The sequence below is a fragment of the Danio aesculapii genome, chromosome 9 (assembly GCF_903798145.1).
Source record: "Danio aesculapii chromosome 9, fDanAes4.1, whole genome shotgun sequence".
NCBI classification, from domain to species: domain Eukaryota; kingdom Metazoa; phylum Chordata; class Actinopteri; order Cypriniformes; family Danionidae; genus Danio; species Danio aesculapii.
Window position 1 is genome coordinate 35912762 of NC_079443.1, and position 13280 is coordinate 35926041.

The 13280-nt window shown below is 35.7% G+C and overlaps 1 protein-coding gene across 5 annotated transcripts; it reads right to left on the bottom strand.

Annotated features, from left to right (window-relative positions):
- Positions 1-821: 821 nt before the first annotated feature.
- Positions 822-10341, bottom strand: dcun1d2a (DCN1, defective in cullin neddylation 1, domain containing 2a). 5 transcript variants are annotated; one of them, XM_056465609.1, is made up of 7 exons: positions 10274-10341; positions 8914-9130; positions 4680-4848; positions 2922-3052; positions 2738-2820; positions 1810-1906; positions 822-1722 (listed from the first exon to the last, which is right to left on the bottom strand). In XM_056465609.1, the coding sequence occupies exons 1-7, from the start codon at positions 10274-10276 to the stop codon at positions 1643-1645; spliced, it is 780 nt and encodes a 259-aa protein (XP_056321584.1). In that variant the 5' UTR covers positions 10277-10341; the 3' UTR covers positions 822-1642. The 5 variants fall into 5 exon arrangements, with proteins under 5 accessions (XP_056321584.1, XP_056321586.1, XP_056321585.1 ...); XM_056465611.1 differs by having other exon boundaries at positions 10201-10290; XM_056465610.1 differs by lacking the exon at positions 10274-10341 and adding an exon at positions 9342-9519.
- Positions 10342-13280: the final 2939 nt, after the last annotated feature.

Here is a 13280-nt window from a genome sequence, read left to right on the forward strand (position 1 = left end):
AACATTACTTTCCGCCATTAAAAGAATCCATCACCCAAAATAAAACTTCTGTCTCCATTTACTCACCATCATGTTGTTTCAGAGCCACAATACTTTCTTTTTTTTCTATGGTATCGGGCAAAATAAAGCTTGTGCTCCTCATAATAAAGTCGTACAAAATTATACTGGCTTTAAATCCACTCAATTAAAATGACTATTCAGATATTGTTAAATTAACCTCACTTCCACCTCTGTACAATTTAATAAATTCACTAAAAACGAAATATCTGCCTCTGATGTGTAATGTTAGGGTGAACTTTACGATATTTAAAAGCCAGAAAGCTGTTTTATTACTATTATAGGGAACGCTCAGAATCTTCCAACACAAAACTTCAAATTTGAGGCAAATTCCAGGCCTAACTGAGCAACAAAAAAAGAGAAGGCATCATATGGGTGACCAAAAGGCTAGCTGCAGCACTGACCACGTTGCAGAGCATTCAATATTCTGGGCACTGCAGATTTGGCACACCCTTTGGCAAGAAAGACACAACTTCTGAAAAAGATCAACATTACAGCATGCATGGATTTCGCTAGAACAACGTGCCAGACCTGAAAGCTTTTAGTAGAAAATTGCGGTCTGAAGACATTAAAATGATTCTCAATGTCCTGCATGTTTGGTGCATACCTAATGTGCTTAGAACTTTGCTTTGCATAAGTATTGTGTTTCAGGAAGTGAATGAGCGTGTTGAATTTCTGATATCGATGGGAGAATGCTTCAAAGTGAAAGCTATTATATGTGTTCTGTTAACGAATAGGAGGGATGTTAAAGATTGAGAAGAACATAAAGGGCAATAATTTATTTCTTTAACATAAATCTGGTAAACAAAACCAAAAAAAAATGAAAGGAAAAGAAAGAAAGAGTAACACTGAACCGTGTTTGTTACAAGTTTCGCAACAGGGCAGATGACACATTTGACCTAAAAATCACACAAGAACATGGCATGGAGGCATCTTGTTTTGACCACGCTTTTCTTTCATATGTCTCATATTTCACATAATAAAACATCACTGATAATACATTTCTCTCTGTACATACTGCTGCAGTAGATACAGTATTTTACAACTGTAACAATAGTGCTGGTGTTGTGAGCCGCATGCTGTGCTGCCCATGAACATCTGGCATAAAAAGTGGACATGATCAGAATCAAGTCCTGCATGAGATACACACCCGGACAGATGCGTACATTATCTAAAACGAAACTGGAGAGACTATTCCATAATTCAGACTGTGAGGAGTGGGTAAAAGCAATGAGGACTCAGCCCTACAGAATGACACTGACTGCTATGGAGATGAGGTACTAGGTTCGAAGTTTTCCACCCAAAATCTCCAAAGGTTTCGGGCAAGAATTGAGTCGCCAGTGCAAATATAGCTGGCCATGTGCATTTAATGGCTCTATAAGAAATCTCGAGTCTCGCACTCTTGTCCTTCCTGTGTGGCGTGTGGAGGTCTGAGGCGTCTTGTCCATTCCTGTTTTCCTTTTGCAAAGCTTGTCGGTTTCAAGTGTTTCTCTTAGTTCTCTCTTATTATGCTTACAAGTCTTTAAAAAAACTACAAAGTCAATGAGGCGACCAAGGCGTGAGTTCTCGCCCAGTGGTAGCGTTACTATACAGTTTTGCGCTTTGATCCCGTCACAATTGGCCGAGCATATTCCACAAAGTCGTCGATGAGAACAGGCCATGCTCCTAAAAAAAAAAAAAAGTCAAATGATTAAAATTCTTCTTTCTTTAAAAATCAAGCAGTAAAATTCCAATTAGCGATCAGAGTCTCACCTTCTTCATCATAGTTTGACATGTCATCTGCAATCATGTTGCCAAAATCCAGAAGCAAGTTCCACGTGTCTTTGGGAATTGATCGCTTATGATGCTCCTGTGCAAAATAAGGATAGCGAACAGTAAGCATTTTAATAAATCGATGAAGGAAATGATTCTGCTATGTGGCTAAATGTTGCGTAGCTGGCAAAGAATCCAATTTAGTTCATATTCAGTGCAATAGCAGGGTATATGCAGGGATCCTAAAGGTAATTTCAATCCCTTTTACAGACCTTTTCAGAATATTTTAAGACCTCATCACCACTTTAAGTTCTAATCACTATCGAACCTTTAACTTTATAAACAGTTGTTAATAAACAGTTGTAGTTAAATAAATTAATGGAGCACAACCATGCAACAGAACTCAGATAAGCTCGGAAGAAAAGCTTAAAAAAATAAATTACACGGTTGTTTTCAGCGACAGGCTTCAGCCACTGTTTAAACTCCTCTTTCTCCAACCAGGAGTATGCAAACTGTTAAATTTTCCCATTTTGCTGTCTGTTTTGCTCTTTGGTTTTGCTACATGTGGAGAGCTTTACATCAACATCCCGCGTTTGTCGCAAATTTCGCAAAATTGCAAACCCGGACGGAGGAGCTTGGCCGGATGCGCCCTGGCCGGATGCGCCCTGGCCCAAACCAATCGCGTGGATTGAGCACGCCGTTGTTAATATTAGGAGGAAAATAAATATATTTTTGCTTTTTTTGAAATCAAACACTTTGGACAACGCTTGAACAAAACTTGTGACCTCTTAAGAACACGATTAAGACTTTTTAATACCTTTTAAGGGCCTTAATTTTCTCATAATTGATTTATCAACTTTTAATACTTTTTAAGACCCCGCGGACACCCTGAATAGAGAGTCTAGAGTCCAGTGGTATAATTACTTACCAATAAAAATCTGTTCCAGAGGTCTAGGAACTTAAAACGTCCAGCCAGAACCAGGTTCCAATATGCTACTGCCATTTCTAAATCTGAAATGAAAAAAGCTTAACAGTTAAAATGGTAACACATAAGACAAAATTACAAAAATGCAGAAAGAGAGGAGGAAAAAAAGCATTTAAGATGTCCTTACCTAAACCTTTTTGTCCAGGATTCTTGGCAAAGTTGAAGGTGAACTGATAGAAATCTTTGAACTTTCCGCTGTCTTTCAGATCCTGTTCTAATCTGGGCAGAAGTGCTCGAAGTTTCTCTGGACTGTCACACCTGCAGATGAAAGGAAAGCTCACTGTCAGTCTAATCAAAGGCTCATTCACATGTCATTCACACAGAATCAAAAGATGTAAACCAAAGGTTCACCTATCAATTTCAACTACAGCTTCATTTAGCAGATCTGAATGTGCAAATGATTTGAAAGACATCAAGCACATCATGGCTTTTTTCTGTGGATTTCAGGCCCAAGGACTATCACAGAAACAGGTGATTTGGCAATGCTGCCAGGTTTTAGTACATTTAAAGTGTGATCATCTAAAATGTAGCACCTGATATCACAGGGTCTCAAACTCAAATAGGCAGAGGGCCATATCAGTGACTGACAGTTCATAGAAGGGCCATTTTAACATTCAAGCACAGGAAAAAATAGAAACCTGATGTAATTTATGCACTAAGACATTATCAAAGTATCAAAGCTCCTTCTTCTTTTTGATTCTTGCTGTACGTATTGAAGGGGTAGTTTAAATTGAAACTATGAAAATACTACAATTTAATAATAGGCATAATGATAATACTAATAATGTCCCAATCAATTGTTGCTTAACCAAAAGTTTAACAGATTCATAAAGATTTAAACAGAAGTTTGGGTAACTTTGTTAACTTCACTGGCATTTGTTCTTCTCAATATCATTCTTTTTGTAAAACTACTACAAAGAGGGGGACAGTATGTATATATTCACTTTTACTTTAACACGATCAATTCATTTATTCATTTTCTTTTCGGCTTAGTCCTTTTATTAATCTGGGGTTGCCACAGCGGAATGAACCGCCAACTTATCCAGGACATGTTTTACGCAGCGGATGCCCTTCCAGCTGCAACCCATCTCTGGGAAACATCCATACACACTCACCCACACTCATACACTACGGACTATTTAGCCTACCCAATTCACCTCTACCACATGTCTTTGGACTATGGGGGAAACCGGAGCACCCTGAGGAAACCCACGCAAACTCCACACAGAAACGACAACCTACCCAGCCGAGGCTCGAACCGGCAACCTTCTTGCTGTGAGGCGACAGCACTACCTACTGCGCCACTGCGTCGCCAACGTTCAATTCAGTCAGCAGTCAAATTTTACTAATGCACATTTTTTATACAAATCTTAATAAGCATATGAGGAAAATCTATTAATGAGAGCATTTGAATTGAATATTAGCAAAATTATCCTATTTACACCCCCGCCATAACGTATAAGCCATGAAGAAGTGTTTGTACAACAAAATACAAGTGGTATAAAACTGATAACAATCAAATGACCCTTGAATATTTATAAAAAATATAGCTTTAGTAAAAATAGAGCACTTAAGGACATATATTTTAACGTTTAAATCATCCACATAAATAATCTGCATGTGCGTAACTCTCGATCGCACACTGAGAGAAACCGAAAGTAACCTAAATATATAGTACGGTACTTTAAATGTTCAGTAGGTGAGGATCAAAACCACAAGTGGCCATATGAGACTGCACAACAATGATCAATAGTCATTTGTGGGCTGGAGGGAGGAGGAGAGGGGGCCGCCAGTTTGAGACCCCTATGATATCCCCATCCGCCACACACCCTAAAAACTGTCAACAGTGTGCACAGTTTTATTAAGTAATGATGTCAAATCTCACCCCAGCTCTGTCATGCCATCAATGAACTCTTTCTTGCTGAATTCACACTGTGTTGCTGCACGAAATTTCCATGCCACAACCAGAACACTGATGCTCGCTGGATCCAGATTGAGATCATCGCAGAACTGCTGAATTCCGTCAATCCCGATCTTATTCTCATCCTGGGGGTCTGAGGGAGAAAAGCACAACACTTAAGTTACTTTTAAAAAAGGATGCTAGTATACGTAGGTTAAAAAAAACTTTTCTAAGTTAAATTTGGGCGTCACAGTGGCATAGTGGGTAGCATGATCACCTCACAGGAAGAAAGTCACTGGTTTGAGCCCTGACTGGGTCAGTTGGTGTTTCTGTGTGGAGTTTGCATGTTCTTTCCATGTTTGCGTGGGTTTCCTCCGGGTGCTTCAGTTTCCTAAAGACTTGCGATACAGTTGAATTGAATAGTGAGCATGTAGAGCATGAGTGTGAATGCAAGAGTGTATGAATGTTTCCCAGTGATGGGTTGCGGCTGGAAGGGCATCTGCTGAGTAAAACATATGCTGGATAATTCCGTGGTTTATTCTGCTGTGGTGACCCAATTAATAAAGGGACTAAGCCGAAAAGAAAATGAAAGAATGAATTCAAGAAAGTTGATTGTGGAATTTTCTGTGGCACAAAGTATGTTTTTGTTTATGTTTTCCTGGCTCTTCTTTATGCCAATAGTTTTGGGGTTTATAGTGATTCATGAATGCATGACATTTGTTTATAAAGGCCATGTCATTATTCTTCACTCTGTGACATGAGAACTGCAGGTTTTGCTTTATTGCTCTAACAAGAACGGTTTGTTTAGATATTTTATTTTTCCATTCAAACTTAAGACTTAAGTTGGCCTCACATTATGTTCTAGGAAAATTTGGCATATTCGGATTTTTAAAGTCTGCTTGAAATCTAAATTTGCAATGTTCATTATGCTAGTTGGCATTGTTATTCTTAAGGGAATAAATAACCCCCTGATAAAATGCGTTTGTTGTGGTAATCTTCAATGAAAGTTTGCTCACTTGCTTCCATGTTTGGAGTGGTTGTCCTTCTGTTGATGTCAAGCTGAGTGCTTCTGTAGCAAATGTATACTAATACTCTCTCCTACATTAACTATGAGGGCATGCGCAAAAGAAAGCCCCGCCCCAACTTAATAGTCTGGTTCAGTTGGAAGTGCAACAACATGCTGAAATAAAAGTCTCAACAACTTCATGTTCATGCAGACTTTAAATTGTCATATATAGTAATTTTTCCTCATTTAGAATCAAGATCTTAAATATAAATATTCAAGTCTAATGTTTAAACGTTTTAATTTTGGTCAATTTTTAAGATAATTGCAAAAAAACTAATGAAGAAAATATATAACTTTGTTAATTTGCAGTGTTACACATAAAGGAAATTTGTAGGTTGGGGTTTGTGTAATTTTCATTAGTTGATTTTTAGTCATTTACGCTGAATCCAATTTCTTAAAACATAGAGTTACAGCTTTTGAACATGATACAAGGGTCAGAGTGAAACAAAAGAGTAACAGGTCATACAACAGTCATGCAACAGTTATTTCATATTGTGACTCATACAAGTTAAGTGAATCGTTAAAAAAAAAGTATGGCAGAGGCTTGGTTATTTTTATTAGTGGATGACTGAATGAAAGCAGATCTGACTGTATAAAGTTAATTATAATAAATGGTAAGGTTTATGGAGACATTAGTAATTTAGCAATTCCGCAATCACAGAATTTAATGCAAAAATCAAGCAAATTTGCAATATTTGGAAAAGCAATTTTTCGAAATTGCTGCAGATTTCTCACAGGCCTACAAGCGTAATGTGACTCCACCGTAGCGTGCAGTCAGCCAAAGCCCATCTCACAATAGCTTTGTGTATGGAAGCAATCGCTAAACTTCTGACAGTCAACCCCCACTCCAACTGTAAGCACACATACAAGTGTGAACGCTCTGAGTGACATCTTTTCCATCAGCTAGTTAAATTTACCCACACTCTCTGTATGCTGTGTAAAAGAGGTTGAAGTTGCCACTGTAAACACAGGCTGCTCTACTTTCTGTTTCAGACACCGCTTCTCACCAAAAAGAAACGTCAAATTTAAAAAAAAAACTTGTTCAACTTTCCGATATTTTTTTTTCTAATTTACTACAGAGCTCAAGTCAGGATCCAAAACTAAAAACAGTTTTTATTCTAACTGAACTTGAATTAAAACTTAGCTCTTATTTTGTAATTGTGAGCTCTTAGATTGGTATTAATGAAATATGTTTTTGTTGAACCCACCAATATGCAACTTATTTTAAAACAATCATGTTGAGAAAACTACATTACCCATGATGCAACATGGAAAAATCCACCAATCAAAGTCACCGTGACCCAAGCCTGCCAAATTAGATATTTAGCTCCATCTACCGAATTACATAAATGAGATGGCCTCACTACTCTCATTAAATAATTAGGTAATTGTATAAATACATATTTTGAAATAAACTTGTTCTCACATAAAAGTATATACCTCTTTTTCTTATACTTTAAAGTTTATTAATGTTGTAATTCCCCCTCATGGCTGGTTGTTTTGCTTCATTGCAGTAATGCTGTTTAATTATACAACACCAAATTGTACATTATTCTCAGTGTTTGCATTTGGTGAATTACAGAGCACAATGGTAGCTCTGTAATGCTCTGGAATGTTGTCTGTGGTATATTTTCATTGCAAAACAACACAAGAAATGTCACAAATATCTCCACAAATTCAGTTCTTTTAGACCACAAAAATCTTTGACTGTGAGAAAAGTTAATACAATTGAATTAGGGCTGGGCTGATAACAATACTATACCGAATCGCTATAGAAATTCATGTCAATAACAATGCTAACCTCTGGACTTTTTTAACTCTATATTGATCTAAGGGTGCTTCCACATCTAGACTTTTGTTTCGAAACCTGGCGCGTTTGTCCTGATTTGTCCAACCTGATCGCCTGAATGAGGAGTCTCGGCTGAATTGAAACAAACTCTGAAGCAGATCGATTATAGTGCGAAAGCAATACGATCCGAACCAGGCTATATCACAGTGTTTTATGGATATGTAATAGGCATATATGACTTTATGAAGAGAGAATCATGAGTAGGGTGGGAAGTCATTCCTACTGGTAAATGTGCGTTTCATGTCAAATAAGTGAAAGCATGCTGAACTATTAACGAGAGCTGTTTATCCATTGACCGAACTGCAGTCTTGGTTTATAGGTTATTTCTCTTTATAATGTAAAGCCTATAATGCATAAGCCAACGGCTATGTATGAGAAAGTCTTAACTCGACAACAATGTAACAATTTTAATCCCTGTTTCAGAACAAAAGAATCAATCCACAGGTGTGAAAGCACCCTAAGAGCCAATCACACAGCAGAAATGTACAACAATGGGAATCTCAAAGTGTGTTGATATTAGAGATGTACCAAATTTTGGTAACACTTTATCTTGACGGTCCATTTGAGTTTTAGTAGACTGTCTGCTTAATATCTACTGATACTGCTCCTTTAACAGACATTAACTGACTATAAGAAACTTTACAAGTACATGTCAACTTACACTAACCCTAACCCTAACCTAATAGTCTTTTTATAATCTAATGAGAATTTATTGGCATGTATATGCAAATAGACCAACTAATTAAAGTGTGACCCAAATTTTTGGCCGCAGAAAATGTTATGCCATTTAATGGACCCTCTAATTTTTGTGGCTTCAGTCATTGTTGGGATACTCTTTTAAATATGGAAGCATTAACAACTTATACTAAAATATGTATCATTACCATTCAGTATGGAAGATAATTATCGTGATTGCATATTTGCCATATCGCCCAGCCCTAAATTGAATATATAATAATAAAGTTTACAATTATATTGTTCTAAGGCATTTAGAAAATGTATTTCCACTTCATGCCAGCTTTAAGCACTAGCTAGGAACTATTTAAAGTAAACTTGATGTTTTTATTATTAGCAACTCTGTAGGACTGAATGACACAGCTGGTCATCTCAAAATGACAGACCCCATGAGGGAACAACCCAGTCTGTATAGAAAAATAAAATAGCTTTATATTGGAATCATTCGGTAAAAGTAACAACAGAAAATAGTCAAGTAACAATTGTAAAAGTGCACTTTTTAGCATTAAATAGTTCAAACAGCTATAGGACAAAGAATGAAATAAACAAAAAATGTAAGGAAATCTCACCTTTATATCGATTGTAAAGCTGCTCCAGCTTCTTTCGGTCCACTGAGCTTTTCATGGATTCCTTGTGGTACAAATCTGGGTTCTGAAAGTAGTTGTCAGTGGCCACCTCTAGTTTCCAGTCATTTTGAGTGAGGCAGTAAACGGCGGTCTTCTCCCCGGCTTGAGTGAAGGACATGAACTGCCGTACCTTGTCCTTTTGGGAGGATTTTAGTTTATGCTGTGTGGACACAAAAGATATGCCCTCAGACATGAACTCAGACAGACGCAGGAATACATTCAGCACTGTATACAAACAAAAGGAGACGCAAACGAACATACAGAGAGAGAAAATTACACACATTCAGGCACACACGACTAAAGCTGACAACGGGGACAAGCGTAAACACAAAACGTCCACACTAATGTGTCAATTTGAAAGGACATTCTACCGGTCAGAGCAAGTTCGACTGAAGCACCAAGCATGTGAGGACCTGTGACAGGCCACTTGCGCTTGGCATGTAATATGAGATGGCAAGCTCAGGGCGGCCAGTGCAAAACAACCGGGTTACCCGACAGTTATTTCCATCCATGCACAGTAAGCTCTTTTGACTCTAGTTCTTTTAACAAGTTCAAAACAACCGGTCATCACAAGACATGAAAGCAGAACACTATGCACACAAAAAAAGTTTGATAGCCTTCTCAAGACATGTTTATAACAATCTGGAAAACAACCAGGCTGGGTTTAAAGGGCAGGGCTAAAAGTCTGACGTTTGACATTTTATGGAGTGTCTTTGGGTGTCACTTAACCCTCCTGTTCTGCTGACATTGACTGCCTGGTTGTTTGGGGGCCCTCAGACCCCTAATCTGTTTGAGTAGACATTCACAATTACTGGTGCTTTTGTATTTATCAAGCAGAATTTGAACTTGGAGATGACAACATGTCAGAAATGAGCTTGTTTTTAGTGTGAAGATATTTTATCAAGCAGAAACCTTTTTGTTTTGAAGGCATTTCGAAAAGTCATGACGTCTAGCCTGATTGTTCAACGATTTTGAGGTGTTAACGGGGTCCTTAAAACCCCAAACAGAGCATCAGGGTTAACGGCGTGCATGCTTGGGTAAAGCGCGTGTTATTATTCATCCTCATGTGCACTATGCATTACATATAGGGCACATAAGCGGGAAGGTACATGCTGAACTCCCTAAACATCAACAACTGACCTTCCTGCCCATACAAAACATACACACAATTTTGAGCATTCTCGGTGCGACACGCGCAGACAACAACTCGTACAAGGCGCAAATATTTACGTTTGCCAGATCTTCTCCGTCGAACACAGAAGCAGAAAACGACAGCAATGTTTTTAATTTATATGTCACCTACCATTTTATCACCCGCTGTTTGACCAAATTGATACCCAATGCTCCCATGAACGACTGCGCATGCGTGTAGGCATCAAGGGAATGCGCTAGAACCCCAGCGAGTCTGCGCGGGGAAACAGTGATGTGTTGGGAGTTGTAGTTTGATTAACTCTCTGGTGCTCTTCGCGTGATGGTCAAAAATAAACGATTTTGTATTTAAAATAATATCTCACTGAATCAAATAATGCTATATGTTAGTTCAATAATGTAATTGTATTGTAGAGGATTTTGTGTTACTTATTTATATTTTTTATATAAAGCATTTTAAGCATGAACTGAAAATGTCAATAGTGTTAGATGTTTTAGAGTCAAATTTCTTAGGCTATCTATAAAAAGTTCTAGAAGTTTAAAGAAAATTATTTGTGTTCCTAATTTGAGGTTGATATCCCAAAATAGAAAACACCTCACTCTAAACAATCATTAAATTCAGTTGAATTGGTTCAAATGATTCACTAATTTTTTTAATACTGGAAAAGTCAAAGCTATTTCATTGTATCCATATTGTTTCATGGCGGGTCCGTGTACCATCTGTTCATTTGATTATTCCTTTTATTCTGGAAAATGAAACATCAGAAAAACAGTCAATATTTATCAAATGAACGAATAGTACACGGACCGTGGAGCATGTGTTTTCTAAAATGTTTTATAAATATGTTCAGATTTTGGAGTTTCTGTCTATTTTGTTATATTAGGAATATGCTATTTTATAGCTTACAGACTGCAAGCAAGTTTCACAGCAACTCCTGTGAAACATTACACAAATTCATTAACTCATTCATTTTCTTTTCAGTGTAGTACCTTTATTAATCTGGGGTCGCCACAGCGGAATGAACCGCCAACTTATCCAGCATATGTTTTACGTAGTGGATGCCCTTCCAGCTGCAACCCATCACTGAGAAAACATTACAAAAATATCTTTACAAAATACAAAACAATATGCTTTTAATTAATGTTTTTTACTTATCTCAATCATCATTTCACATGTAAAACTTTATTATATATTATATATTCTAAATGATCACAAAATCATGTGTAATATGATACAATTATCAAGTTTAGTTCTAAAAAAGTGTATGAAACAATATAAACTATGATATTAAAAAACACATTTTAATTTTTTTTTTTACTTTTGTCTAAAGATTTAATATCTTAATATAATATGCATTCATTCATTAAATCATTTTCTTTTCGGCTCAATCCCTTATTTATCAGGGCTCGCCACAGCAGAATGAACCATCAACTTATCCAGCACATGTTTTACACAGCGGATGCCCTTCCAGTTACAACCCATCACTGGCAAACACCCATACACTCTCATTCACACACTACGAACAATTTTGCTTACCCAATTCACCTATACCGCATGTCTTTGGACTTGTGCGGGAAACCGGAGCACCCAGAGAAAACCCATGCCAACTCGGGGAGAACATGCAAACTTTATACAGAAATGCCAACTGACCCAGACAAGGTTTAAACCAGCGACCTTGCTGTGAGGTGACATCGCTACCCACTGCGCCACAGTGTCCCCATCATATAATATAATATAATATAATATAATATAATATAATATAATATAATATAATATAATATAATATAATATAATATAATATAATATAATATAATATAATATAATATAATATAATATAGACTCTCAGAAATAAAGGTACACGAGCTGTCACTGGGGTGGTCCCTTTTCAGAAGATACAAATTTGTACCTAAATAGTCCATATCAATATCTCAAGGGTACATATTAGTACCTAAAAAGTACAAAAGTGTTCCTCTTAAAATTCGTAGTTTCTAATATATATATTTTAGATACCAATATTGACCCTTCAAGTACAAATGTGTACCTTTTGAAAAGGTACCACCCCAGTGACAGCTCGCGTACCTTTATTTCTGAGTGTATAATATAATATAATATAATATAATATAATATAATATAATATAATATAATATAATATAATATAATATAATATAATATAATATAATATAATATAATATAATATAATATAATATACTATAATATAATATAATATAATATAATATAATATAATATAATATAATATAATAAATATGATATAATATAATATAATATATATATAATATAATATAATATAAAATAATATAATATAATATAATATAATATAATATAATATAATATAATATAATATAATATAATATAATATAATATAATATACAATTTGTCAGACTTTATTTAGTATTTTTTCAACTAACTCAGGAGGAATAAAAATCTACACAAATCATATAAATATTAATTTAGATGCATTTTCTTTTATTAATATAAACCATTAACTAATATTTTTAAATGTTAAGGTTATAAAAACACTTATTATGTACATGTATCTTTAAAAAGGAACCTACAATTTCTGTAATGACATATTTAAGTACTGTCATAATCAGGGTTAGGAACATGAGGAGAGGAGGAATAGATACAAATAATGGCTTAACATTCAATAACAAAAAAGAAAATAATAAAATAGTTCATCAAAAAGCAATAAAACAGTGTGATATACAAACAATACTAAACAATAAACCAACTAAAATGAAGACTGTACTTACATATATATATATTAAAGGCAAACTAATGAATTTAATATAAAATTGTGTGAAGAATAACTGGACACAAATGAAAACACATTAAGAAGCATGCTCCTCTTTACCCACGCTGAAAATTACTGGTCCCCAGTAAACATGTACCTAAAATTACATGGAGCTCAATTGTAGCAAAAGTGTTTTCTAATACTAAGTGAACAGTAAATACATTACCAAAACAAATTAACCTTTATTGAGATAAGTCCATAAAATCAAATAAAGTAAAGCAAAGCCTTGGATTGTGTTAGATTTTATTTTTAATTATTTACGTTATATATTAATTCTGTCATCTCTCAGTAGCACAATCTACAGACTCTGCTAGCATAATCTAACACTGGTTATGACCTACTTTCAGC